This window comes from Bidens hawaiensis, unplaced genomic scaffold (assembly GCF_021521415.1).
Source record: "Bidens hawaiensis isolate Kalapana, Puna unplaced genomic scaffold, B.hawaiensis_p1.1 tig00009272_1, whole genome shotgun sequence".
NCBI classification, from domain to species: Eukaryota; Viridiplantae; Streptophyta; class Magnoliopsida; order Asterales; family Asteraceae; genus Bidens; species Bidens hawaiensis.
The window spans coordinates 808,540-834,505 of NW_027491684.1; the positions used below are offsets into that span (position 1 = coordinate 808,540).

At 36.6% G+C, this 25,966-nt stretch overlaps 2 protein-coding genes and 1 pseudogene across 3 annotated transcripts; 2 read left to right on the forward strand and 1 right to left on the reverse strand.

Moving 5' to 3' along the window:
* Window positions 1–2,721: 2,721 nt before the first annotated feature.
* Window positions 2,722–9,910, forward strand: LOC143531867 (PI-PLC X domain-containing protein At5g67130-like). The gene is made up of 7 exons (XM_077027070.1): window positions 2,722–2,931; window positions 3,014–3,151; window positions 7,750–7,848; window positions 7,947–8,250; window positions 8,325–8,548; window positions 9,606–9,692; window positions 9,773–9,910. The coding sequence occupies exons 1-7, from the start codon at window positions 2,722–2,724 to the stop codon at window positions 9,908–9,910; spliced, it is 1,200 nt and encodes a 399-aa protein (XP_076883185.1).
* Window positions 9,911–10,461: 551 nt separating this feature from the next.
* Window positions 10,462–12,938, reverse strand: LOC143531877 (transcription factor SPATULA-like; annotated as a pseudogene). Its single transcript, XR_013135093.1, has 5 exons — window positions 12,723–12,938; window positions 11,072–11,176; window positions 10,934–10,999; window positions 10,786–10,851; window positions 10,462–10,705 (listed from the first exon to the last, which is right to left on the reverse strand). The product of XR_013135093.1 is annotated as a transcription factor SPATULA-like (transcript).
* A 6,233-nt stretch (window positions 12,939–19,171) lies between these two features.
* LOC143531868 (uncharacterized) lies at window positions 19,172–24,829 on the forward strand. The gene is made up of 6 exons (XM_077027071.1): window positions 19,172–19,207; window positions 19,281–19,328; window positions 19,639–19,698; window positions 21,999–23,052; window positions 23,432–23,563; window positions 23,664–24,829. Exons 1-6 carry the CDS (start codon window positions 19,172–19,174, stop codon window positions 24,827–24,829), a joined length of 2,496 nt encoding a protein of 831 aa, XP_076883186.1.
* The last annotated feature ends 1,137 nt before the right edge of the window (window positions 24,830–25,966 follow it).

Below are 25,966 nucleotides of genomic sequence, written 5' to 3' on the forward strand. Positions count from 1 at the left end.
AACACTTCAGCCAGCAAAGAAAATATACAGAGGAGCAATGGACAATCCTCAAGTGCATTCGAGAAAAAGACGAATCTTTGCTAGACTTCATCACTCGCTTCAATTCGAAGAAGCTAAGTCTGGGTAACATTAGCGAAGATCTTGTTCGCGCTGCCTTTATTCACGGCGCGAACGACCCAGAGCTCATCCGCACCTTAACAGGAAAAGATGGCATGCCATCCACATGGGATGCCATCATGACAGCAGTTAAACGCTTTGCGGAAACGGAGAAGCAACTGGGTAGAGATCTCCCACAGAGCACAAACCTCTACACCCAGAAAACAAGAGAAGACAACGTCCTTACCGCCCGATTAAACAAAAAGCGAAAGCTAGGCATTTGGCAGTCAAGGGTAAACTTTGACACCTCATCCGGCTTGCAGCATCGGTTAGGCGGAAGGGATAATGTACAGTCAAACAAGAACTCCAGATGGACGCCGCTCACCAAAAGCGTCACCGAGATATTCGCCACCGAGGAGCTCCCATGGCCAAAGCCTCAAATAATCCGACATCGTCACAATGCTGATCGGAACAAATACTGTGACTTTCACAGGACAAAAGGCCACAACACTGAAGAATGCATAGACGTAAAGGACATGGTCGAAGCATTCGTCAGAGATGGGACGCTCGCGCACCTCGTGGCGCAATGAACGCTGAGCAGGCAGATGCGTGTAGAACCCCGGCTGGGGAAAACACGAATAAAATTCCAGCTTCAATGTGGAGACTACATGTTGCGTAAAGAACGAGATCCCGAACCAGGTGCGTATCGGCTCGATGGCACTCCCATCCCAACAACATGGAAGGGAGCTCATTTACACATTTTGCATGTAAATCAATTCCAAATTTGTAAAGTAAAGGCCAAGAGCCACTTCTAATGGAAATGATTCTCCTTAAAACATCGACGCTGATGATTTTACATTTATACTTATATGAACTATCAACACTAATATGCCGGTTTTCGCCGCATAATTACGTGGAAAGTCGTTGCATGGGGAAGGCGGCAAAACCCGCATAAACCCAAAAAACGACAAACCTTCACGCAGGTCAGTTGAAGGGGAAAAGTTCAGTTATCCCACTAAATGAAAGTGCCGGTCTATCCGCACGAATCATGATAAGAGGAAACTGAACACTAACCTATTAACAACCGCGCCTCGAACGGTTAATTCAACACTAATATGCCGGTTTTCACCGCATAATTACGTGGAAATTCGTTGCATGGGGAAGGCGGCAAAACCCGCATAAACCCAAAAAAACGACAAACCTTCACGCAAGTCAGTTGAAGGGGAAAAGTTCAGTTATCCCACTAAATGAAAGTGCCGGTCTATCCGCACGAATCATGATAAGAGGAAACTGAACACTAACCTATTAACAACCGCGCGTCGAACGGTTAATTCAAACTAATATGCCGGTTTTCACCGCATAATTACGTGGAAAGTCGTTGCATGGGGAAGGCGGCAAAACCCGCATGAAACCTTCACGCAGGTCAGTTGAAGGGGAAAAGTTCAGTTATCCCACTAAATGAAAGTGCCGGTCTATCCGCATGAATCATGAAAGGATACTGAACACTAACCTATTAACAACCGCGCGTCGAACGGTTAATTCAACACTAAAATGCCGGTTTTCACTGCATAATTACGTGGAAAGTCGTTGCATGGGGAAGGCGGCAAAACCCGCATAAACCCAATAAACGACAAACCTTCACGCAGGTCAGTTGAAGGGGAAAAGTTCAGTTATCCCACTAAATGAAAGTGCCGGTCTATCCGCATGAATCATGAGAGGATACTGAACACTAACCTATTAACAACCGGGCGTCGAACGGTTATTCAAAACAGAATTTCTAACAAAAGGATGAGGAAAACCTACACGCAGGTCGGATATAGGTTAAAGTTTAGCCATCCTACTAAGTGCAAGTGACGGTCCTACCCGCACAATCACGAAAGAGGAAGCAAAACTTCAACCTATTATCTACCACGTTCAAAGGTTAACTTATCCTAAACACTTAGAAATTTCAGAAAAGGATGAGGAAAACCTACACGCTGGTCAGACGTAGGTAAAGTTTAGCCATCCTACTAAGTGCAAGTGACGGTCCTACCCGCACAATCACGAAAGAGGAAGCAAAACTTCACACCTATTATCTACCACGTTCAAAGGTTAACTTATCCTCAGAAAAGATGAGGAAAACCTACACGCAGGTTAGACGCAGGTAAAGTTTAGCCATCCTACTAATTGCAAGTGACGGTCCTACCCGCACAATCACGAAAGTGGAAGCAAAACTTCAACCTATTATCTACCACGTTCAAAGGTTAACTTATTCTAAAACACTTGGAAAATTGCTAATTTAAACTAAAGTATGCAAGTCATACAACGTTTACAAAGCAAGGAACCCAACGAAAGTAGCGGTCTTACCCGCAAAAAGATTTATATTTCACAATGGTTGATTACGACAAATATTCGAAAGAAGAGGTCAATTTACGACAAATATTCGAAATTTCATGAAGTGTGATTTTTGATTATTCCAAGCAGGGTCCACTAAACTCGTGTTAACATTTATACGTCTGCCCCCTTTCGATTACGAGCCACCTGTCATTTTGCTTCAATAATCTCTTTTTCCTTCCACCAAATAATAATAATAATAATAAAACCAAACGGACCACTCTTCTTCTCTTCTCATCATTTAATTTCAACATGCGGCGATCCGACCACAACCTCATCATCATCGTCTTCGCCCTAACACTAACACACATCTTCCATTCAACTTCATCTCTCAAGATCGGAGAAACATGTTCCACCAGCAGCAACAACTGCGACTCCGGCTTACGCTGTGGCACTTGTCCCGCGAGTGGCAACACGCGCCCCAGATGTGTTCGAGTTCAACCTGCCACCCCTACTTCTAAGGTTGCTGTTTTTAATTATCTCTCTTTTAATTTAATTATTATGTATGTGTTCTGTTTTTAGGGTTTAATTGTTTTTGGAGCAGGCTAATGGGTTACCGTTTAATCACTACACATGGTTGACAACTCACAACTCATTTGCGGTTTCGGGTACCAAATCACCCACCGGGTCACCGATTCTGGGCCCGGCTAACCAGGAAGATGATGTGGCGTCTCAGTTAAAGGTACGTCAGACTTATCTTTCAACCTGCTTTTTTAACTCATGATTAGGCTGAGGGTTGTGGGGCTTCAACGGGGGCGCTAGAGCCCCTCCGCTCGCGCCCCCAGGCGCTAACACCACACCACCGGGGCGCTAGCGCGAAAAAACATGCAGGCGTGATGGGGTTAGCGGGGGAAGAGAGAGTAAAGTTGTATAGGAAGTCGGAAAAGAGCCGTTGATGGTTTTGATTAAATTAAAAAAAAAAATATTTTCTTAAACTATAAATATATATCGTTATAAAATATACTTCATTTCACAATTATACACCTTTCCTCCTAAAATCCTCTCAAAACTAACACAAAAAAAATGTCGTGGTACTCGTCTGATTCCGACTCTCCGAAGAGGATGATTTGCTTCTTCATGTAGGGGGAGTTTTGACCGCAACCGTGGTGGATCTCTTGCAAAATCAAGCCCATCAACCTCGAGTCCCGAGAGTTAGAGCACCACCTCGTGATCGTGATCGATCGGGTGCTAACGATACTTTGATTAGGCATTATTTTAGCCCTCAACCGGTATACGAGGAGTCGGATTTTCGAACTCGTTTCCGAATGAGCAGACAATTGTTCATGCGTATAGCAAGTGATTTAGAGGCACGGTATCCCTTTTTTCAACAAAGGGAGGATGCTAGGGGTCTCCCCGGTTTTACCTCTCTTCAAAAATGCACGGCTGCTATCCGTCAATTAGCGTACGGCATCTCGTCGGACGCTTTGGATGAGTATTTACAGATGTCGAAAAGGGTTGCACGTGAATCCCTTCATTTTTTCTGCCAAGGTAAAAAACATTAATTTTAGTTTTTATTAAATATTTATTACATTTTGTAATATATATTATATGTTTATAGATTATTTTATATACGTAGGAGTCATATCGATTTACTCTCGGAGATATCTGCGTAAACCTACAATGTATGACATCCAACGCATATATGAGGTGCACGCAGAAAAACATGGTTTTCCTGGGATGCTAGGTAGCATCGATTGTACGCATGTTGGATGGGCTATGTGTCCAACGACCTAGCGAGGTCAGTTCCACCGTGGTGATCATGAAGGGCCGACCCTTATACTTGAGGCGGCGGTGTCACAGGATCTTTGGTTTTGGCATGCTTTTTTTGGTGTTGCTGGGTCAAATAACGACCTTAATGTTATCGATCAGTCACATTTGATCAACGACCTTATCGACGGGGTTGAACCACCTCAATCTTTTGTTGCAAATGGAGAACTCTTCAAGTACGGGTACTATCTGGTCGATGGTATTTACAACGAATGGGCTTTGTTAGTTCAAGCTTTTACAGATCCAATCGCCGACAAACGGAAGTATTTTACGAAGAAGCAAGAGTCTGCTAGAAAAGATTTTGAAAGAGCTTTTGGAGCTCTGAAAAAACAATATTATGTACTGGCGAACCCGATACGTTATTGGACTCGGGAGAGGATAATGGACGTCGTCTACACGTGTCTGATCCTACACAACATGACGTTAGAAGACGAGGGCAAAGCTATCTGCCAAAACTACCAAGGTGACATTCCGCCACAACCGTCCACAATCAGTGATCAACAAAGACTTCATAACATAGCAAATATCAAGAGCCGTGAGATACACGGGAATCTTCGACATGAGTTGGTTGAACATTTGTGGGCGAGGCGACCCGATGATCTTGTATTAGATTAGTGTTATTATTAAGTATTATTGTTTGTTTAATTTTTAGTATGTTTTTTTTTGTAATTTGAATTTTATATATTAATGTGTTTTTTTATTAATGTGTGTTTTTTTAATAATTTATGAGTTTTTTTAATAATACGTTGTTTGAATATATTTATAAAAAAATACAAAAAAAAAAATTTTCGCTGGAGCCCCTGTTGGAGCCCCTCCACACCAAGGGCCAGGGCTCCAACGGGGGCTCCAACAACCCCCTTATCCAGTTTCTCTCTCTGCCACACGTCATAATATTATTGGTTGGAGCCCCCACTGAAGCCCCCATTAAAGCCCCCCATACCCCTCAGCCTTAATAGTCCTGACTAGTGCAGCTATTGTTTTGACGTGACTCAGTCGGTATTGGGGTAGTTTTCAAACGCGGTTAAAGAAAAGAAAAAAATAGTTGGCCAGCAATTTTGATAGTTGTAAACTTGTAATAAATATTTGATGTTAATTTGCTCATGACTTTTGTGTTCATGTGTAAGCAAAATTAACGAGCCAATAAGTTGGTTGAGTCGGTCACATTTTATTTTATTTTTATTTTTCTCTTGTTTCATTAATCTTAAATATATATAAACGAAACCTTCAAAAGCTATCTGGTTGCTTCCTACATTCTCTCAAGTCACCAGATTGCTTTATTTGTAAATGAAGGCTTCTCATACACTTGACTCGAATTCATGGGTTTGGGACTCATCGAACCCAGATAACCTTTAAACGGGTCATAACATCTCATAATATTAAAGATTAATTTCACTATATATTTGATATGAAAATCATATAAAATAAGGATATGTTAAAAATTAATATCCAATTTTTTTAAAAAGATTTATTTATATTAAGAAACAATTTCATATTAAAAAAAAAGTGGGTTATGGGTCTCACCGAACCTAGATAGCTTTTAAACGGATTATAACATCTTATTTATTTGTGAAACCCTTTCATGATCAAACTTTAAGTACATTATTAACTTTTTACAATAAATAAAATTAAAATCCAAAAAATATATAAATATTAGAAAAAAAATGTAAACAACCACGTAATAAGAGGGATAAAACCTAATATTTAATATTTCTTTGTTTAAAATTGATTTTGTATTTGAATGTTACACGAGATAAACTTTTGCCACGTCTATGACTTTTTATGAAAGAGTTGTCAGTGAGATGTTTTTTTTATAAGGCTGAGGGGTGTGGGGCGCTAACCGGGGCGCTAGAGCCCCTCCGCTCGCGCCTCGGGGCGCTAACCCCACACCACCGGGGCGCGAGCCGGGGCGCGAGCGCGGAAATCCAGGCAGACGTAAGCCTGGTCGCGGGAGAAGAGAGAGAAAATGGACGTTGGGAATGGAGAAATAGCCGTTGGGACACGGTTAAATTAAAAAAAAAATATTTTTTACCTAAATAATACCCCATTTCATCTATAAAATACCCCATTTCACCCATATCAATCACCACAAGTTCAAAATAAAACCCAAAATCAACCCATCTTCCCAACTTTTTTTTTAAAAATAATGTCGTCGTACTCGTCTGATTCCGACTCCTCCGAAGAGGATGATTTGCTGATTTTTAAAAATTCTGGCGAACCCGATACGTTATTGGACTCGGGAGAGGATAACGGACGTCGTCTACACGTGTCTGATCCTACACAACATGACGTTTGAAGACGAGGGCAAAGCTATCTGCCAAAACTACCAAGGTGACATTCCACCACAACCGTCCACAATTAGTGATCAACAAAATGTGTGTTTTTTTAATAATTTATAGGTTTTTTTAATAATACGTTGTTTGAATATACATATAAAAAAATAAAAAAAAAATTCGCTGAAGCCCCTGCTGGAGCCCCTCCACACCAGGGCCAGGGGCTCCAACGGGGGCTCCAACACCCCCATTATCCAGTTTCTCTCTCTGCCACACGTCATAATATTATTGGCTGGAGCCCCCACTAGAGCCCCCATTAGAGCTCCCCACACCCCTTAGCCTAATTGGTTTGGTGTATGGGGAACAGGTAGTCAGTAAATTATTAATTAAGTTATTGTTTTTTTCTTGTAAAATAAGCATCTAATCTCTGTTTAATATTCCACTTGTCTGGGTGGGTGGTTATGGAGTTATTAATTTCGTAAATAAATGTTTTTCAATACCAAAAGCAGCGAAGTTGCATTTGTTTTCTAGAAAAAAGAAGAAAAGAAAAAAGTCTGCTATTTTCAATGCTACTTCTATTATTAATATGATGATAAAAAAAGAACATGCCGTGTGTGTCTATTAAAAAGTTTGTTCTGTCACTCAATTATTAAAAGTTAGAACAATTAACTTTGTGTTCAACAAATATGGACCTTTTGCTTTTCTCTTCATATTAATATTAATAATAGAAGTAGCATTGAAAATATATTACGCATGTGTAAAAAAAATTCTGTAATTTGTTTACGTACATGTAACCTACATATATTACGCTTGTATAAAAAAAAATTCATAAAAAAATTTGTTACAATGAGTTCTTTCGAGTTCTTAAAACTTAAAGTGGTTCTCATTTGAAATCTTCCCTATATATATATATATATATATTTTCTAAAGAATTTTTTTAACATTCTAAGCTTTATATTAAATCGATTACATAGTTTAAAGTTGTTCTTGACGTTTTATTCGCTTAAATAAATCCTTTCCGGTACTTGTAAAGGTTTTCAACTAGCATTGTTCGTTATCTTGATGGCTTTAGATCAAATCACAAACAATGTGCGGTTTCTATACAGCTGAATGTAATAAGAAATTGAATTCGAGAAAAGAAAACGTGACATACATTTTGTATCGTGCATTATGTAGGCATTATTGTTAGTTAAAAATAATCCAAATACATGACAGATAATAGATTTAGTGAAACTTTATGTAGAATGGTGTCCGAGGACTAATGTTGGATATGTACGACTTCAACAACGACATATGGTTATGTCACTCCTTCGGCAGTAGATGCTACAACATCACAGCATTCGTAAGTACATTAATTCGAAACAATGTTATGCTTATTAATAGTTATTATAGCAGTTATACATATAATCTGATTTGTGGTGTTTGCAACTCAACTTACAGCAACCAGCTATAAACGTGCATCGTGACATTCAAAAGTTTCTACAAGCAAATCCATCAGAAATCATTACCATCTTCATCGAGGATTATGTCACATCCCCAAACGGTTTGACAAAGCTTTTTGCTGCAGCTGGTCTCACTACCTACATGTTTCCTGTAAGACAAATGCCTAAAAACGGCAGTGACTGGCCCACGATCACCGATATGGTTAAGCAAAATCAACGGTTGATTGTTTTCACCTCCAAATCATCAAAAGAGGCTTCTGAAGGGATCGCGTATGAGTGGACATACGTAGTTGAAAATCAATGTAAGTTTGTTTTCACATAGTTTATTATTATTATTATTATTTTGTGGTTTATGAATTTTATTTGAATTATGTAGATGGAAGTGAGGGACAGATTTCGGGTTCGTGTCCTAGTCGATCCGAATCAGCCTCGATGAACACGACATCGCGAGCGTTGGTTTTACAAAACTACTTTTCAACTAATCCTAATGTGACTGGAGCGTGTATTGATAACTCTGCTTCGATTATTTCCATGATGAACACATGTCAGATAGCTGCAGGCAATCGTTGGCCAAATTATATTGCCGTCGACTTTTACCAGGTAAAATTTGGGGTGTGCATTAGTCGGTTTGGTTTGATTTTGGGCTTAAAACAAAACCACAATTGAAGTTTTGGTTTTCATGCGGGTTTGGTTCATTTATGGGTCGGTTTTCAGTTTTACATTTGGGTTTGAAATGTTTGGGCCTGTAAAAATTGACCCAAAATATTAGAGAGTTGGGCCTCATTTTATTTTTGGTTAAGTTCCTGCTTATGAATTTAGGTATTAAACTTTTGACCCAAAATAATAAATTTGGCTGTAAATTTAATGACTAACATTCAAACAAGTTCTGTGTGTCAGTGTGGCTCGGTTTTGGACGGTTCGGTTTTGAAGCGAATGCATAATCGAAACCGAACCACCATTTCTGTTTTTCAAAGAAAATGAAAGCGAACCGTTTAGAAGCTAGTGCATTATCGAAACTGAACCGTCATTTCTGGTTTTCAAAGAAAATGAAACCGAACGTTAATTATTAGTTTAAGTAGGTTCTTTCTAGAGGTGGCAAATGTGACCCATGGGTTGTAATAAAATGTATATAATGGGTCAGAATGGGTTAAGCTAAAAAAGGAAAATGATTGAAACGGGCTGCCTTTTTTTTTATGGAACGAGAAAAACGGAGGAAACATTTTAGTTTTTTTTCCTTTTTTAGTTTTTGATTTATATTTCGAGTTATGATTTTTTAATTATTTTATAATGAGGGGTTTTCGAAATGGGTCAAAATGCCCCACTAAAATATTCAAAAAAAATAATTAAAAAATCATAACTCGAAATATAAATCAAAAACTAAAAAGGTAAAAAACTAAAAAGTTTCCTCCGTTTTTCTCGTTCTATAAAAAAAAATAAGAAAAAACTCAAGAAATGTCAAGTTGTCAACCCGTTTTGACCCATTTCAATCCTTTTCTTTTTTTAGTTTGACCCATTATATATATTTTATTACAACCCATTCAACCCATGGGTCACATTTGCCAACCCTATTTCTTTCGGTTTTGATTTGTTGGTTTTTATGTTTTCGGTTTTTTGTTCACCCCTAGCTTGGACATTCATTGAGTGTTTTTGGGTGCAGAGGAGCGATGGTGGAGGAGCAGCTGAAGCGGTTGATGTAGCCAATGGTCATTTGACATGTGGATGTGATAACATTGCTTATTGTGGGGTATATTATTTAAATCAGTTTTCTGTGAATTTCTAGTAATTTATTTCATAAATGTATTAAATGAACAAATGGGCGTGCAGGTTAACGGGACATGTGACACACCGGTCTTGTCGCCTCCACCACCAGCACAGCTTTCCCCTGGAGGTTCTGGTGGTTCGAGCCAGGGTTACTCAGTTCATGAGGTGGCTCGACCACAATGGTTTGTTGGTCCACCTTGATCTTGTTATTGTTGTAAGTTTTGCCTAGCTGAAGAGTATTCTATTGGGTTAAATTCTTTTGCGGCCGAATACATGCACATTTGTATACTTGTTGCTTATGTTGTATCGAGGATGCTTATCGTTCATTTATATCTACGAGTTTTGGTGCTCATTGTTAACAAGACCGGAATAATAATAATAATAATAATAATGTATCTATATATTGTCTGCAATAGAGGGGGGCCTTTCAATATATAGAAAAAACAAAACCCGAAACCCTATACAAATCTTTAACGTGCCCATGAGTCAATGACAACGACAATGACTAATACTACATATATAACCATCGTTACACGAAAATTTTCATTTTCTAGATGTTGAATTCCTGAAAAACGAAAAATGCATTGAACAAGTTGTATGCATAAGCCGACACAACAAAATCCGGATCCGAACATCTAGAGACGCTAAAGTTTCATGTCGGAGTGGCAAACAAACGCATTCTAACAACGATAAAGAAACTGAAAGTTGGAAACAACACGACTAAATCATAATCAATTGTCTTGGAAGGAACCGAAACTAGGATGATCCAAGTTGAGTTCCAAACAAAGGGTCCTGATTGATTGTTCGTGAAAAGTCGAGTACTGGTGGCGGGTTATGGCTAAGCATGTGGTTCACAAGTGGTCCATGGTTTGCTGTCATGTGGATGGACTGGTTCCCAAGGTTCAGGCCAGTGGGTCGATGGTTTGGTTGAAGAACACCATGTGGTGCTGGTGCACACATGGAGTACAAATTTATCCCATTTCTCATTGTTAACATCTGAAACATTAATCAACATATTATTAGTACAAACTGATTATTTTTGACATTTATTAATAAAAATGGTTGGAGGCTTGCACCTGCACTTGAAGTTGTAGCTGCTTCAGATATTCGATGGCTTCATCCAGCATCGAAGCCTTGTCGGTCTTATGAATCAATCATGTTAATATTGAATCAAATGTTTAAAAAAAACATGTTTTTTGTGTTGACACAAACAGAGTGACAAACCTTATTTGAATTGGGGATAAGTTTCTGTAAGGCCTTCATCTTCTCATTTATCCGGCTTCTCCTCCTCTGACCGAAACAATAACTCATTTATCAAATGTAGAACAACGTAAGCACTTTGTTACTATAATACATCGATACCTTTTCAGACATGTTATGAACCTCCGCAGCACGTGTCCGTTTTGAAGGGTTACGAGGACGGTCTGGTTTTGCAGCCATTTCTTCCATCAAGTGTCCCAACCCCTCCTTTAGAAGAGAGGAAACAATATATTAATTGTTAGTTTATTACAAATTCTTAGGTAATACAACTCACTATGTTAAGTAAACTGTATAGAACTAAAAGTTAAATTAAGCACATGAATAAAAATTAGTTTGATTGTTTATTTATGTGCATAACCTTCACATTGTATGTAAGAAGCAAAAATAAAATAAAATTATGGACATTTGATGAATAATTTCTTAATGACTACACAAACATATCATCATCATCATCGTACTCAGTATATCCCGCCAATAGCAAAGCTATGGTAGGGTCTGAGGAGGGTAAGATGTAGACAACCTTACCTCTACCCCATAGGGATAGAGAGGCTGCTTCCGGTGAGACCCCCGGCTCGATAGTAGTTTTGCATCAAGCCTTGGACATAAGGCACATAACACTCAATCATCGGGACACCGGCTGATCGGTGCATGTACACTTGTCTTTCGGCTATCAACGCCACCACATGATGCCTGATTAACCTTCCGCCACTTTTAACGTTATTTTCACGAGATTAGTAAAATAACGTCAAAATTAGTGCAATTTCACTTTTGCCCACCCGTGGGTTCACACATATATACATTATATGCGCGCACCGCAAGCAGGGCGTTCGCTTTAAAGCTAATGATATGTTGAAAGCTACGAGAATCATTTTGGAACATTACACTATTTGTCATATATATAAATTAACTATTAACTAGAATATATTAAATTTCATTATTTTTTACATTTATTTTTTAGATATGGTATTAGTAGCATTTTGTTTAAAATACATGTACACATATACACTGCATACACATGTAAAATTGCTATACATTTTCAAAAATGGAGATATATCATTGCTTTCAAACTGTTAAACTTTGATGTTCATGTAAACATATTTTACCCGGCATGATTTTGCGAGGGGTTCTTCCCGCTTATCACGTGAGTCGCAATTGCTTCATATTTGTCTTTTGCTACGCATGTGCGACGCAAATGTGCGCGCGTGGCGAGTTTGCCAGTTTTCTAAGAATCGAACAAAGTTTAAAGAAAATAACTTTAGATCTTTTATTTAATTTTTTAACAGATAAACTTAAATCATGTTGTAAACTAAATATTCACCCATAATTTATCATCTATTCATGTCAGCTAATGCATCCAAAATGCCAAAACATGAAGAAGAAAAAATGTTGTGGAGCAGAATTATAAATAAATATATATTTTTTAACATGTTTACCAAATCAAAATTTTTATTTATTTAAACTTAAACTTATAATATATCAAATGAGTGTACATATATAAAAAAAATATTCACATGTTGTGATGACATAGGAGAAGCGACATCAACATTAAATGCACACTAGATATCGGTTAGGTCCTGTGTTGCTACGTACGTACCGCCGGTAATTAAAGAGTAACGTTACTTTGAAATTAATAAAACATAATCATAAAGTATGTGTACTTGGTTTAATATATATTTTCAGACATTTATTAACTAGAAAATGATGAGAAAGTAAAAAATAAAATAGATATAGATGAGTATGCATACTATACTACCTCACTTTCACTATCATATTCATGATCTGGGTCGGAATCAACAGAAGAAGAAGCCACATGACCACCGGAATATTTGCAGTGTGGCCGTTGGGGAGTTCACATTTGACTTGTTTGGAAGTGGAAGAAGAAGCAGCTGATGATGATGAAGAGGATTTGATGGAGGAGAAGAGAGATGTCATCGGGTGGTTGATGATGATACATGTTAATGTTGGCCATTAATAAATAAAAGCAAGAAGATCGAGTGTTAAGTGGTGGAGGAGAGAAAGAAAACTGAAGGATATCAGGAATCGAGGAAAGAGTTATGGGCTCTGCTTAAGGTTAAATAGCTACATGGGAATGAATGAATGAATACATGTCACGCGCCCATGAGACTTGTCTAAATACTATTACAAAACATTTCATATTACAGATGATAAATAGTTAAATACCCCATATACTATATTATAATAAAAAGAGAAATCTCTAAAATAGCCATGCTGATCTCCTCATTTTTAACTTTAGCCATCAATTAATTAATTAAAATCCTTAAAATAACCATCAAGAACTGTTAGATCTGACATAACTCATTAAAGAACATTCTTCATGGCTATTTTAGGGATTTTGATTAATTGATGACTAAAGCTGAAAATGTGAAGGTTAACATGACTATTTTAAATATCTTTTCTGTTATAAAACATTTGTTGATAGAAAAAAACATATTAAAAGCTTTTTTATTTTAAAGTTTTACAACTTTTTATTCGTATAAGACAGCACTTAATATATTTTGTTTTAAGTAATTTAACTTTTTAAAGAGGTAAACATCTTTTAGTCACTATCCCACTACGTTTAGTTCATATTGTTTAATATTTACTAATTAGTTGAATTTCTTAATTTAGTTTGAAATATATATTTTATTGAACTTTCTTTTAGTAATAAGTTTGATATTATTATAATGCATATTAGTCGGGCCGAGCAGCATGTCGTGTCAAAACAGGTAACATAAAAGGAGTTATTTTGGTTTGAGTCAAGACGGACGTCAGGCCAAAGTGGGTTTGGATAGATTTACTCATATGTTAGTGCATTTATTGAGAACCTCTTAACGTATTCTCGATAATGTTAACACCTGGCAAACCACGAAGCATAGGGCGGTCTCAATTGCTTATTTATTTATGTTTCCTTTTCGTTTTCAAAACATTTTTCTAATGACCAATGAATAAATCCCGAGTATCCACGGTAACCAAATGGCAAAAAAGGCGACTCATATGCCTACGATCGCAGACAACAATAGATAGCCCAGGCAGTCAGGCACTGCATATTCTGTTTGGTGAAAACTCACCGTCCGAAGGCCCACTAAGCTAAAACCCAGTTGGGATTGGATTCGAACTTGAAACCTTGCGGCATGCATCCCAATTTTTCACTTCCCCTTTAGTGTCATTTAATCTAAAGCTCATTAGCTCAAAACATTTTTTAAACTATCAATTTGATAACATAATCTTAACTTTTTTTTTAATGCTTTAATGAAGATATGCACTGAGTATTGGTAACATAGATGATCAACAATTTCGTAATTAATTCTTATCAGGAGAAAGAAGCAGCTGCAAGAAGCAGTAACTTTGATTAGCAGTAACTGGTCGTAACTTAAGCGACTAGCAGTAGCTGAGCTATTGTTAAAATGCCAATCATCGGGTATTGAGCTAGTACTAATAGTTTTTTTTATGGCTAAAGTTATTGCCTGTTTAACCGAACAACTGTCAGCGGCTTTAACTATTACATACTTTTTCTTGAATTGTTGTTACGTTTCAACAAAACATTGTGTTGGTTCATTCATTGCCTATATAGAGAATGCACAATACGTTTCAAACACGGTTTTTGAGTACACATTTCCCATCCTCCACCCCCCCCCAAATGCCTAGAACACTGCCCCCGTGCGTTTTGGGCTACAAAAAGTCCCCACGCGCTTTGTACATAACGCTTGAAGGAGAAGAAGGTGGAACCAAGTTTGTTTCCAGCCAAGGGAGAAGAAGGATGGGGCGTTTTTCCCATCCACCACTACACATGGTCTTATAATAGAATTTTCGTACCAACAAATTGTTTTATTTTTTAAACTATCTAATTCGTACATTGATTTTATAGAATAAACCACAAAACCTATACTTCCTCCACTCAAAACTTGGTTGTATGTTACGAAGATGGTGGAGATAGGCGTGGGGAACATTCATTCCCTTAATTAACTTGCAACAAGTAACTAAGTCTTTCCACTTTGCTCGGCACACGTGACCAACACTAGCCTGTGCTGTTGTGCACAACTCTTTTGTACTTCCAACGTATTATTAAATTTGGCTATTGATTTTAATCTTTTTTTCTCCGAATCTTAATTAATAAAAGGTTATTGACCAAAAAGTAGTTTGTAATAATTGTTGGAAGGTTACTAAAAAGTATTTTTTATGGATTCAGTAAAAAAAACCGAACTTTTTATCTTTTTATAACCATTTTGACTTGATAAGCCTGCATATTAAAGTATTGTATCATCAAAAAATTAAAAAATATATATATAACTAAACCACCTTCTATATCTCCTCCTAACTTGTCATCGTCTATAGTGAAAATTTTTAGACTCGCTAGCAAAAGCGTATTATAACAACTAATTTATATGAAAAACCAAGAACAAAACGTCTACGTAAGTATTTAAAAACATTAATATATTTCTATGAATAAACCCTAGATTTACAAATTGTTATGGTTGCATTGTTGCCATCTTTACACTACTTGCATTGTTTCAGAATTAAGTATTTAAACATGATTTTAAGTAGCTATTATCGAACACTTTATCATAAAAGACAGGCCTCACCAACTTGTTGGTGATTTTAGTGTTGTCAGGACATTTTGGGGAATTGAAATATTCTCTTAAGACCAAATGAGATTACAGACTACAACCTATTAGCAGGGTCCAACCTAGTAGCAGGGTCCCAAGAACGGTGGCCCCTGGTGGGTTCAAACGGCAAAGCCACGAAGCCCTTGGCTAGGGTTATAAGTTACTTGAATTTGCTCATCGGTGACTTCAATCATCGATATTAGGTTTTCAGTACTAAATGAAGATTTGTATCAACTTTGTTATTTAGTATCAAAATTGTTACACATACCAACTTTGTTCTTAATGTCAAGTTTGTTCTTTAGTGTCAAAACTGTTGGTCAGTACCAACTTTGTTTTTCGAAACCAAAATTGTTGTTAAGCGAAAACTGATGTAACTGCAGCACTTACGGATTTATGGCCATCTCCACTTTGGTGGGATGGTAAAGGCTTAGGCCTTTGGGTGAGAGGTCCAGGGTTCGATCCCTGGCAATGGCGGTTTATCCTAAATAGTAGGAGGCAAGCTTAAACATTCAAAAAAAAAAAAAAAAAAACTTATGGGTTTATGACAGCTTTATTGCCAATTGTCATTTCGTTTTATGATAGGCTAATTATGATGGTTTAATGCACTTATTAAACCCCTATAGACAAGAACCATTTGGTATGATTTCATACACTCAAATATCACATATTAGAATCTCTCGTTATGAAAAGCGTCCTGTCTAATTCTATTATTAATTTGAAAACGCAACTTACTTTAAAGTTTAAACTGAAAACTGACTATGTACGATTCAGAAAGATATACGATCCAACAACGCTACAAAATTTAGTGTTTCTTAGCTTATATCTAGTTAGGGGCACTAGTCCCTCTCACTTATTTATTTTTCTTTTCTTAATTTTAATATTTAAAGGCAGTCACTCTCACCTGACTACTCTCTAACTTTGTCTTTAATTAGTTTTGTTCAACTCATTCAAATGCTTTCATTGTGTTTACTGCGGAAAATAGTTCTTTATCGATCAGTATCAAGTTAATCGACAATGAACTAATCAATGGTCATTAATATTAGAGCCAAAAGATTCATACTTTCTTGATAATATCACAAATAATCATTCCACCAATTTATTTCTTTCATTATTTAATTATTTTCATATGTATATGTGTAAAATTGGCGATAACAGAAACTCACAAATTATATTATCTATATATATAAAGTTGATATCGGAAGACCCTAATTGTTAGTAGGGAAAAGGTAGGGTTGTTGTCACAAACTTTAATTGGACCATGTGACACAATATGGTGTTGTCACATAAGTTTCTTTTTTTCCCCTTTTTTTATGTAAATGTTTTTTTTATGCTTATTTATATTTATAGTTTAGTGTTTGTACTTTGTACCATCGACACCAATACCACTCGTGTTGGTTCGTCGCCATAATGCAAAGGCGTTTTTTGTTTTAACTTTTAATTGTGATGTTGTACTTGGGTGTTGACAAGTTTATTTTTTAGTATAGTTCTGGTGTCATAACCTGATATCGAACGAATTCACATAAACTCCGTCACTGCGTCACACAAGTTATTTTTTTCTTGTTACATTAAATATGTTAGCCTTTTGTATTTGGACGTTGTTGAATTTATCTTTTGGTTTAGTTTTGGTGCTGCAACTTGATACCTACCGAACTCGTGTCGGCTCGCAACCACACTGCATGGGTCTTACAACCGACTACACATCGTTTTTAATGTTTTTCTATCTTTTCTAAAACTAGTTTTCCTTTTCCTCATAGTATGGACACCAACATTCATACTAGTCTACGAGATTTATGCAAAACATCCTAGGTGTTGGGATCAATCACCTCAACAAAGAAAGTGACACAACAATAGTTAGACAAACATACATAAAAACAAACGCCACAACTGATTAGCTTCGGTTCCTCAAGCCTGAGGTTGTACTAATGTGTGGTATGCATTCCGTTCCACGCTCACCACCACTGCCGGTGCAGAAATGGACCCCGTTCCCTCACTCCTCACTGCTTACCTTTGCCACCCCTTCTTCCTCTTTGAACTTTTGCTCAGCGTGGAGATTTTCCCACATCCCCCCCCCCCCCCCCCCTCCCCGGCTATGAATTCGCGCATATTGTTTAAGACAATCTGACCAAACATTAGAAATACTATCTTTTGTTAATTCTTAGAGTATTCCCTACCATATATCCCCATATATATCATATAATTATACTAAAAATAACTGTTTTTTCTCTTTTCTGTTTAATTAAATAAAATATTTTTTATATTTTATCATTATCTTTTCTCTTTCTTTCTATCACACCCCAACCTAAGGCGGAAATGCCGGGACGTGATCCGATTGCTCACAGCTCGAAGATACTATCATAAATAAAATGTGACAATATCTAATTAATTATTTTAATTCAAATGTGCACACAATAATCAAATACAATAAAACAATTCAAATAAATAAATACAATCAATTAAATTTAAGTTTGTCTTCAATATAACCTATGGTCTTGACTAAATATCCATACTTCAATCTAAGCAACCTGCATATGCGTAGAAAATGGAGTTTTGTCAACAAACATGTTGAGTGAGATGATCACCAATTTTGACACAACAAATAGTTATATAATAATTAAACAATAAACGATAAGTGTTAAATGCGCAAACCAATCTATGTGGTAATAATCAATCAAACCTTAACAAACCAAAACCAAGTTGTACTCGTGTGCCAATGAATCGCTGCCAAGCGAATCGGGCATTGATTACAATAACTAAATTGTCGGTTTACCTTCGCCAAGCGAATCGGGCTCTGGTTACTAAGACGGTCGTATGATCATACTAATGAGAACCCTCTACAATGGGATATGTTGGACCTCTCCGAACGTTATCAAGTAAACAATTAAACATGTAGCAATTAGCAAATAGCATTCAACTGATATTCACACAATAATTATGTTTGCGATTTTGAGTATATATATAGAATAGAAAATATGAGTAAGTACGCATATGTCCCCAAAACGTTAGAAAACAGTGTATAAAAAGGGGCATGATCAAACTCACCTTAAATTGAAGGCAAGTGATTAATAAATACGATAAACAAGTAAGGTTTAAGCGAGTCGTCCAATAACGCGTCAAACGAGATAACAAATCAGAACCTGAAACTTTGTGATATGAAATTATAAATAAAAACGAACTTAATGCCGCTGGAATCAATCCAAACGGATGAGTAGAACTATAGTTATGTTGAATTTAAGATTTAAGTGAGCTGATACTGACCAGAATCTGAACAGCGATTCGGAAGTCGGGTTTTGGGCAGTAGCCTTAAAATTATGTTTTGAAAATAAAAGTCTTCTGGACCGAACGTTGAATCCGACCAGAAGTATGAGAAAACGATAAGTCAAACTTGTTGACGGTTTTACCCTTTATCGGGTTTTGAAGCAATTGACCAGTCAACACCCTTCAATCACCGAAATTGATTGAAGGTTATTGACTAGGGAATATGTATGAACGATTTTACAGTTTACAACTTACCCAGAAAGCGAAAGGATTGAAGAGAAACGGAAGTCAAATATCCTAAAGCAAGCAAAGTCAACGAACAAGTCTTGAATCTTTAACGAATATGCAAAAACTGAAGGGTTTACGAGCTGAGCAGAAGGTAGGACGGCTGGAGTATGATCTTTAGGGTTTGATTAAAGTTTACAACAGATGGTTATGTCTTTTTTATATAGGAAAACAAAAAACGAACTAATTATAGGCTTTTTGGCCCGTTTAAGCAGGTAAATACGTATTAAGGAAAGAATCGTCGAAAGATCCATAAAGATCTGATCTTGATCAAGGGTAAACGAAGTAGAACTTGTATTTTAGTTATATTATGATTACTTGGTCCTTAATTCACTCAAACATGCTTAAAATAAACGATTTTATGCCTTAAGCGAGTTAACAAATGAACTAAAGTTAACGAATCTATGCAGGTGTCTCATGGCGGCGCGCGACAAAAGATTTCAGAAACAAAAGATTAAATATAAGTTGATTTGTTAGAATTTAAATGCCCCTTAATGCAAATATCATTGCTTTTTTTTTTACCAGGTTTTCGAAGGAACATCAGGAATTGACAATAAGTTCACCACTGTTCAGTTCACAGGGGAGGTGTGCAACCTTTCTTTTACCTCTTTTATTTCCTTCATATTTTACTTAAAAGTGCATTATATAGTTTAGTAGCTTCATTGTGATAAGTGACAATTTCAAGTTTTAAAAACTACTGATTCTATGGATATGCTTGGACGCATATTTAATGGTTCCGGGAAGCCAATTGATAATGGTCGTCGGAGACGGTGGTGGCGATGGCGACGGTGGCGGGAAATGGGTGGGTGGTGGGGGTGGATGGTGGTGGCGGTAGTGGTGGTGGTAGAAGGTGAACGGTGGGTGGTGGTGGTAGAATCTCGTCTCTCAAGATGAGACTTCAAAATCTCTTTTTCCTAGAATTTGAAAATAGGGACGGAAAAGGTAGGAAACATAAAAAAGCAGTCTCTCAAGACGGTTTTTTGAGAAAAAAATTTAGTAAAAATCTAAACTTTTACTCTAAGATTTCAAAAAAAATTGGACTTTCCCTTCATTATTTTTCCAAATCTGGTCTCCTCCTTCACTTTCTTTAGAAATTTGGCCTGCTACCCCTATATTATTATCTTTTTCCAATACGTCTGAAAAGTCCAAATCTTCAAAAATTTTGAGGAAAAAATGACTATTTTAGGGACTCTCTCTCTAAACAAGGTTATTTTGAGAATTTTCCTTAAAAAATGACATCTTTTTATAACCCATTTCTTTCGTTAGAGAGACCAAAGTGTCATATTCACATGTTTTTTTTCACAACTCAAGCAAAATGATGGTCAAAGTGGGCCAGTGATCTGTAGAAGCATCCAGTCCAACACCAAATCGTCAGCTTAACCAGACAAACAAATAATTAACCGGCCTTCCAAAAAAAATAAATAAATCATACAATAGATGGCAATTTCTTGTTGGACCAAAAATCACCATATTAAATGGGGTTCTGTTAAATATACCAAAAATATACCAAAGTCAAAGACTTTTAAGAAAATTTACTTTCTGTCAGACTGAAAACCAACAGTTGTCAGCATTTATTTGTAAACCTAGAAAACAATGAAAATTTAAATCTTTACATAACCCAAAATACAGTTGAAAATTTATACCATAACAAAACAAAAAATACAGTTGAAAATTTATGAACAGATTCAATATTATTTAACAATAACAATAACAAAATTCTTAGGATTAAACTAAACTAATATTCCGATTTCTTACCATGGCAGATAACGAATTTATCATGACTACACCACAATTTTTCACTCATCAGGTATAATCAGTGTTGGGTTAGGTTTTCTTTCAAAATCGTGGTGGTAGACGGTGGTTAGGGTTTCGATATCGCCGGCGGTGGTAGCGAAGAACGGAGACGGCGACGAAGATTGGGCTAGGTGTGGTGGTGTGACCAAAACCCACGGTGGTGGAGAAAAGGAGACGACAGAGAAGAGGTTTTGAAGAAGAAAGGCTAGGTGTGGAGATGGCGGCGAAGGTGGAGACGGCGGCGACGGCGGCGGCCATGACGGGGAAGGGTTAGGCGTCCGATAGCAAAGAACAACGACGAAGATAGGGCTAGGTGTGGTGGCGGTGAAGACGGAGACGACGGAGACGCTCGCAAACAGAAACGACGCCGTGACCAAAACCCACGGTGGTGGAGAAGAGGAGACGACGGAGAGCTCGGTGGTGGTAGCGAAATACAGAGACGGCAAAGAAAGGAGACGATGGCGCGGGTATCCTGCGGTGCGGAGATGGTGGCGACGGTGGAGACGGCGGCGACGGCGGCGAAGGGGTTTTATTAACTTTACAATCCTTTAACTATTTCTAGTTTAATAAATAAAGAATCCAACTTTCATAACTTATACTTATTTTTACTAGTTTTTTTACCTCTTTTATTAACTTATATATAAAAATGTTTTTTATTAACTTTCATTTGTTACATCTTTTATTAACTTTTACATATATATATATATATATATATATATATAATTAAATTTTTATTATTAAGTGTATTATTTATTTTTATTATTAATTTATATATACATTATTAACTTTTAATTATTAAGTGTATTATTTATTTTTTTATTAACTAATATATTATTAACTTTTTATTATTAAGTTTTTTATTAACTTTTTATTATTAGGTGCATAATTTATTCTTATTATTATTAACTTATGGACACATGTTTTTATTAACTTTTTATTATTAACTTATATATACATGTTTTTATTAACTTTTTTATTATTAGGTGTATCATTTATTCTTTTTTATTAACTTATATATACACATTTTTTATTAACTTTTTATTATTAAGTGTATTATCTATTCTTTTTATTAACTTTTTATTAATTTTTAGGTGTTCGGGTCCCATGAAGAATTGATGAATTGGGTACAAAACTTGGCACGCTCTCTTGGTGTTGTCGTCGTCACTAAAAGATCGAACAAATATCCTAATGGGTTCGTGTATAAAGTTGTAATCATGTGTGATCGTGGCGGAAAATATAAAGTTAAGGATTCAAGTAAAGTTTCTGGCACAAAAAAAACTGACTGCCCATTCGAATTAGAAGGGAAATATTCAATAGAATATAATTCCTGGACGTTAACGATGATATGTGATGAACATAACCATCCGCCTGTACAGCATATGGAAGGCCATCCATATGCTAAGCGGTTAACTGATGATGAATTTAGTTTGGTTGCAGAATTGACAAGGATGAATGTGGTACCACGTGATATTCTATCGATACTGAAGGAGAGGAACCTAAGTAATGCATCTACAATCAGTACGATTTACAATGCACGCACTAAAATTCGCATGAGTGAGCAAGCAGGCAATTCTCCGATGCAGGTTCTCATGTCTATTTTACATTCTAATGGTTATGTTTATGAATTTACTACAACTGGTTCAAACGAGTTAGAAAATTTATTTTTCGTTCATCCAATATCATTCGATAGTTGGCGTGCATTCCCACACGTGTTGATTATAGATGCCACGTACAAAACAAACAGCTATAATATGCCTTTTGTTCATATTGTTGGTATAACTTCGACCAACAAGACATTTTCCATAGCTTTTGCCTTCATGCAAAATGAAAAGATAGAAAGCTATACATGGGTCTTAAACTGTCTAAAGTTAACATTAGACAAGTGTATGCACCCACGTGTTATACTTACAGACAGGGAGTTGGCTTTAGTGAATGCATGCAAAGAAGTTTTCCCGAATGCTACTCAATTACTTTGTAGATGGCACATTAGTCGCAACATATTCAAGAACTGTAGGCAATCTATCAGGTCAGCACGTGATTGGGACAACTTTCTAAAATTATGGGAGTTACTAGAAGATTCTACAACTTTGGTTTCTTACACAAACAATTACAAGCAACTTCAGTCATTCTTGATAAAATATCCACGTATGTTTTCTACGCCCCGATATATTTTTTTCTTTTTATATATCTCTTATAAGTTTAATTACTTTTTCAGGTGTTTTAAAATATGTAAATGAAAATTGGTTGAACAAATACAAGGAGATGTTTATGTCTGTCTGGATTGATCAACATCTCAATTTTGGAAATAACACAACCAATAGAGTAGAAAGCCAGCATGCGATATTGAAAAAATATTTGAAATCTTCAAAATGTTGTTTGGATAAATTTGTGGGTTGTATTAATCGTCTCGTGCAGTCGCAACATACATCAATCAAAGAAAGTTTTGAGAAAAGCAGAGTTGTTCGCATACATCAACACAATATACGATGTTTTAAACTATTGCGCGGTTTTGTTTCAAATGAAGCTCTCGATATAATTCTTGCGGACCATGAAAGCTGGAAGAATCTTCAAGCAGACTCTTCAAATTGTGGTTGTCGACTTCGCAACAGCTGTGGGTTACCATGTGCTTGCGAACTTTCAATGTATATTAGTTCAGGTAAGTATAATCTGATTGATTATTTTAATATTAGTTCAGATTTTTTTAATAATGATTCTATAAAATTGTTAATATATTACTTATTTATATTTTAACATAGGTCAATGTATTTCCTTGGATTCGATTGATATCTTTTGGAGGAAGCTAGATTTTGTACCTTCAACAACTGTCCAAGATGACGATGTTAGTTGCGAGAATGAACTAAAACATTTTAAAGAAAACTTCAACAAGCAGTCCAAAGCTGGGAAAAAAAGTTGGTTAAGAAAGCTGAAGGACATAATAGGTCTCGGTACAACAGATATTCAAGAACCTCAAATTCAGAAAAATACTCGTGGAAGACCAAATTTGAAGAAATCACAACAAAAAAGACGTGTCGGTCAAGGTACAACTGATATTCAGGAACCTCGAGTTCAGAAAAATACTCGTGGACGGCCAAGCTTGAAAAAATCACAACAGAAAAGGCGTGCTGAATTTTGTTCAGCCAGATATAGTTGCTCAAATGTGCCCAATTTTGTTGATCCGATTAAGGAGCCAGCCAGACATAGTTCATTCGAATTTGACCTGAACAGTGAACCGTTGATAGACTTGAATGAAGTCCCAGGTGAATGTTTTGAGCGTTCATACATGATAGACTTAAATGTAATGTCACAGTTGAATGATTCCAATATAATGAGCGATATTCCAAAAGTATTTCATCCATATATAACAAATATACAGAATGTTAAAGGCGATGGAAACTGTGGATTTCGAGCAATAGCTGTTTGCCTCGGACTTGATGAAGAAAAATCTTATGAGTACATTCGACAGCAAATGAGAGAAGAGTTACAAAATCGATACGATATTTATAAAAATATGTTTGTCAGAGATGTAAATTTATTGTATCATGACTTGTGTTTTTTTGGGTCACCTTGTCCAGAAGAACACTGGATGAAAATGCCTGAGGCAGGTGTTCTGATTGCCAATAGGTTTGGTGTTATCATCCATTCTTTAAGCATGTCAGGCAGTACCACTATTTTCCCATTTTGGAGTGGTCCAGAAGAAAGTCAACATCACAGAGCTCTTACAATTGCTTTAGTATTTGGTGAGACCCATTATGTCATGGTAGAGTTACAAGGAGAATCCCCAATGCCTGTTATCACGCCTTATTGGAATCTTAACAATATTAGCCGGTCTGCAGTTAGGTGGGAAACAATGTATAAGTCGCGTCTAGAACTGTACAGCCAACTTTATCGTCCTGAAAGTGGGTTTGTGGATTTAAGTGATTAATTATTTTAGTGTTTTTACATTCATAATGAACTTGTATTTTCGTATTTATATATTTGAGTACTTTTTAGAAGACTGGTAATATTCATAATTGTATAATAAAATATTTAATATACTATTATTAATACTAGTATTGCAAAAAACTAATTACAATAGTCTTTAAAAAAACCTAATTAAAAAATAGATATTAGTAGTTTAAATAATTATTATGTAATGATTAGTAGTTATATTTAAATAAAATAGAATAAAAATGATGATTGATATGATTAGTAGTTGATTGAATGATTAGTAGTAGATTAATAAGGTTGACTTGGTATACCAAATAAAAACTTTTGGTATATTTAAAGCCCCCCTATTAAATGTTGATAGTTTGATACACTACATGAGCCCATGAGGGACCACCGTAGTAATCAATTCAACACCATTATCTCATCAATCATCGTATGACGTCACCCACATCAGAGTAACACGGCAAGCAAAAACCCAACCAGCTTTTTTTACGATACTGACGTGTCAATCAAAATAAGATGTATGTCATTGTTTGATCTGACGGTTGACATTTGTTGATTTGATCAACTTTGTTGAAAACCTTGCGACCAGAACGTACAAACGAGATGGGGTTGATGGACGTGGCATGTTCTGATTGGGCAAGGATAACTATGTAAGTATTAGGCTGAGGGGTGTGGAGCGCGAGAAAGGGCGCGTGAGGCCAGCCGCTCGCGTCCCGGGGCGCGAGCACCACACCACCGAGGCGCGAGAGGGTCGCGAGAGGGGCGCGAGCGCGGAAAAAGAGGCAGGCGCAAGAGGGGTAGCGCTCGTGAACGGCATGGGAATGCGTAAATAGAGCCGTTGGGCTCTTTGTTTATTAAAAAAAAAAAATTTTTTATGATGTTGGCAATACTGTCCGGAAAAGTGACTGACCTGGCTGACCGGTGATCGGAGAACTGGGTATTGTAGCCGGAGATCTATGATTCAGTGGGTAGCAGTCGGTGAGAGATAATATCATAATAATAATAAAGGGGTTGGAGTGAGAGAGAAGTTAAAATTATGATTTATGAGGTTGCTTTATTATTATTATTATTATTATTATTATTCATGGCTGCATGTGTTTTGTGATCGTTCGAAACAGAATGGGTTCGC

Excerpts from the sequence above, each read along its gene's own strand:
- LOC143531867 (XM_077027070.1), top strand. The coding sequence starts at position 2,722 with ATGCGGCGATCCGACCACAACCTCATCATCATCGTCTTCGCCCTAACA. Across the intron at positions 3,152-7,749 it reads ATGTGGCGTCTCAGTTAAAG|AATGGTGTCCGAGGACTAAT; the intron begins GTACGTCAGACT and ends AACTTTATGTAG. Across the intron at positions 8,549-9,605 it reads TTGCCGTCGACTTTTACCAG|AGGAGCGATGGTGGAGGAGC; the intron begins GTAAAATTTGGG and ends TTTTGGGTGCAG.
- LOC143531868 (XM_077027071.1), top strand. The coding sequence starts at position 19,172 with ATGCAAAAACTGAAGGGTTTACGAGCTGAGCAGAAG. Across the intron at positions 19,329-19,638 it reads TTTTTGGCCCGTTTAAGCAG|GTTTTCGAAGGAACATCAGG; the intron begins GTAAATACGTAT and ends TTTTTTTACCAG. Across the intron at positions 23,053-23,431 it reads ATTCTTGATAAAATATCCAC|CTCTCGATATAATTCTTGCG; the intron begins GTATGTTTTCTA and ends TTTCAAATGAAG.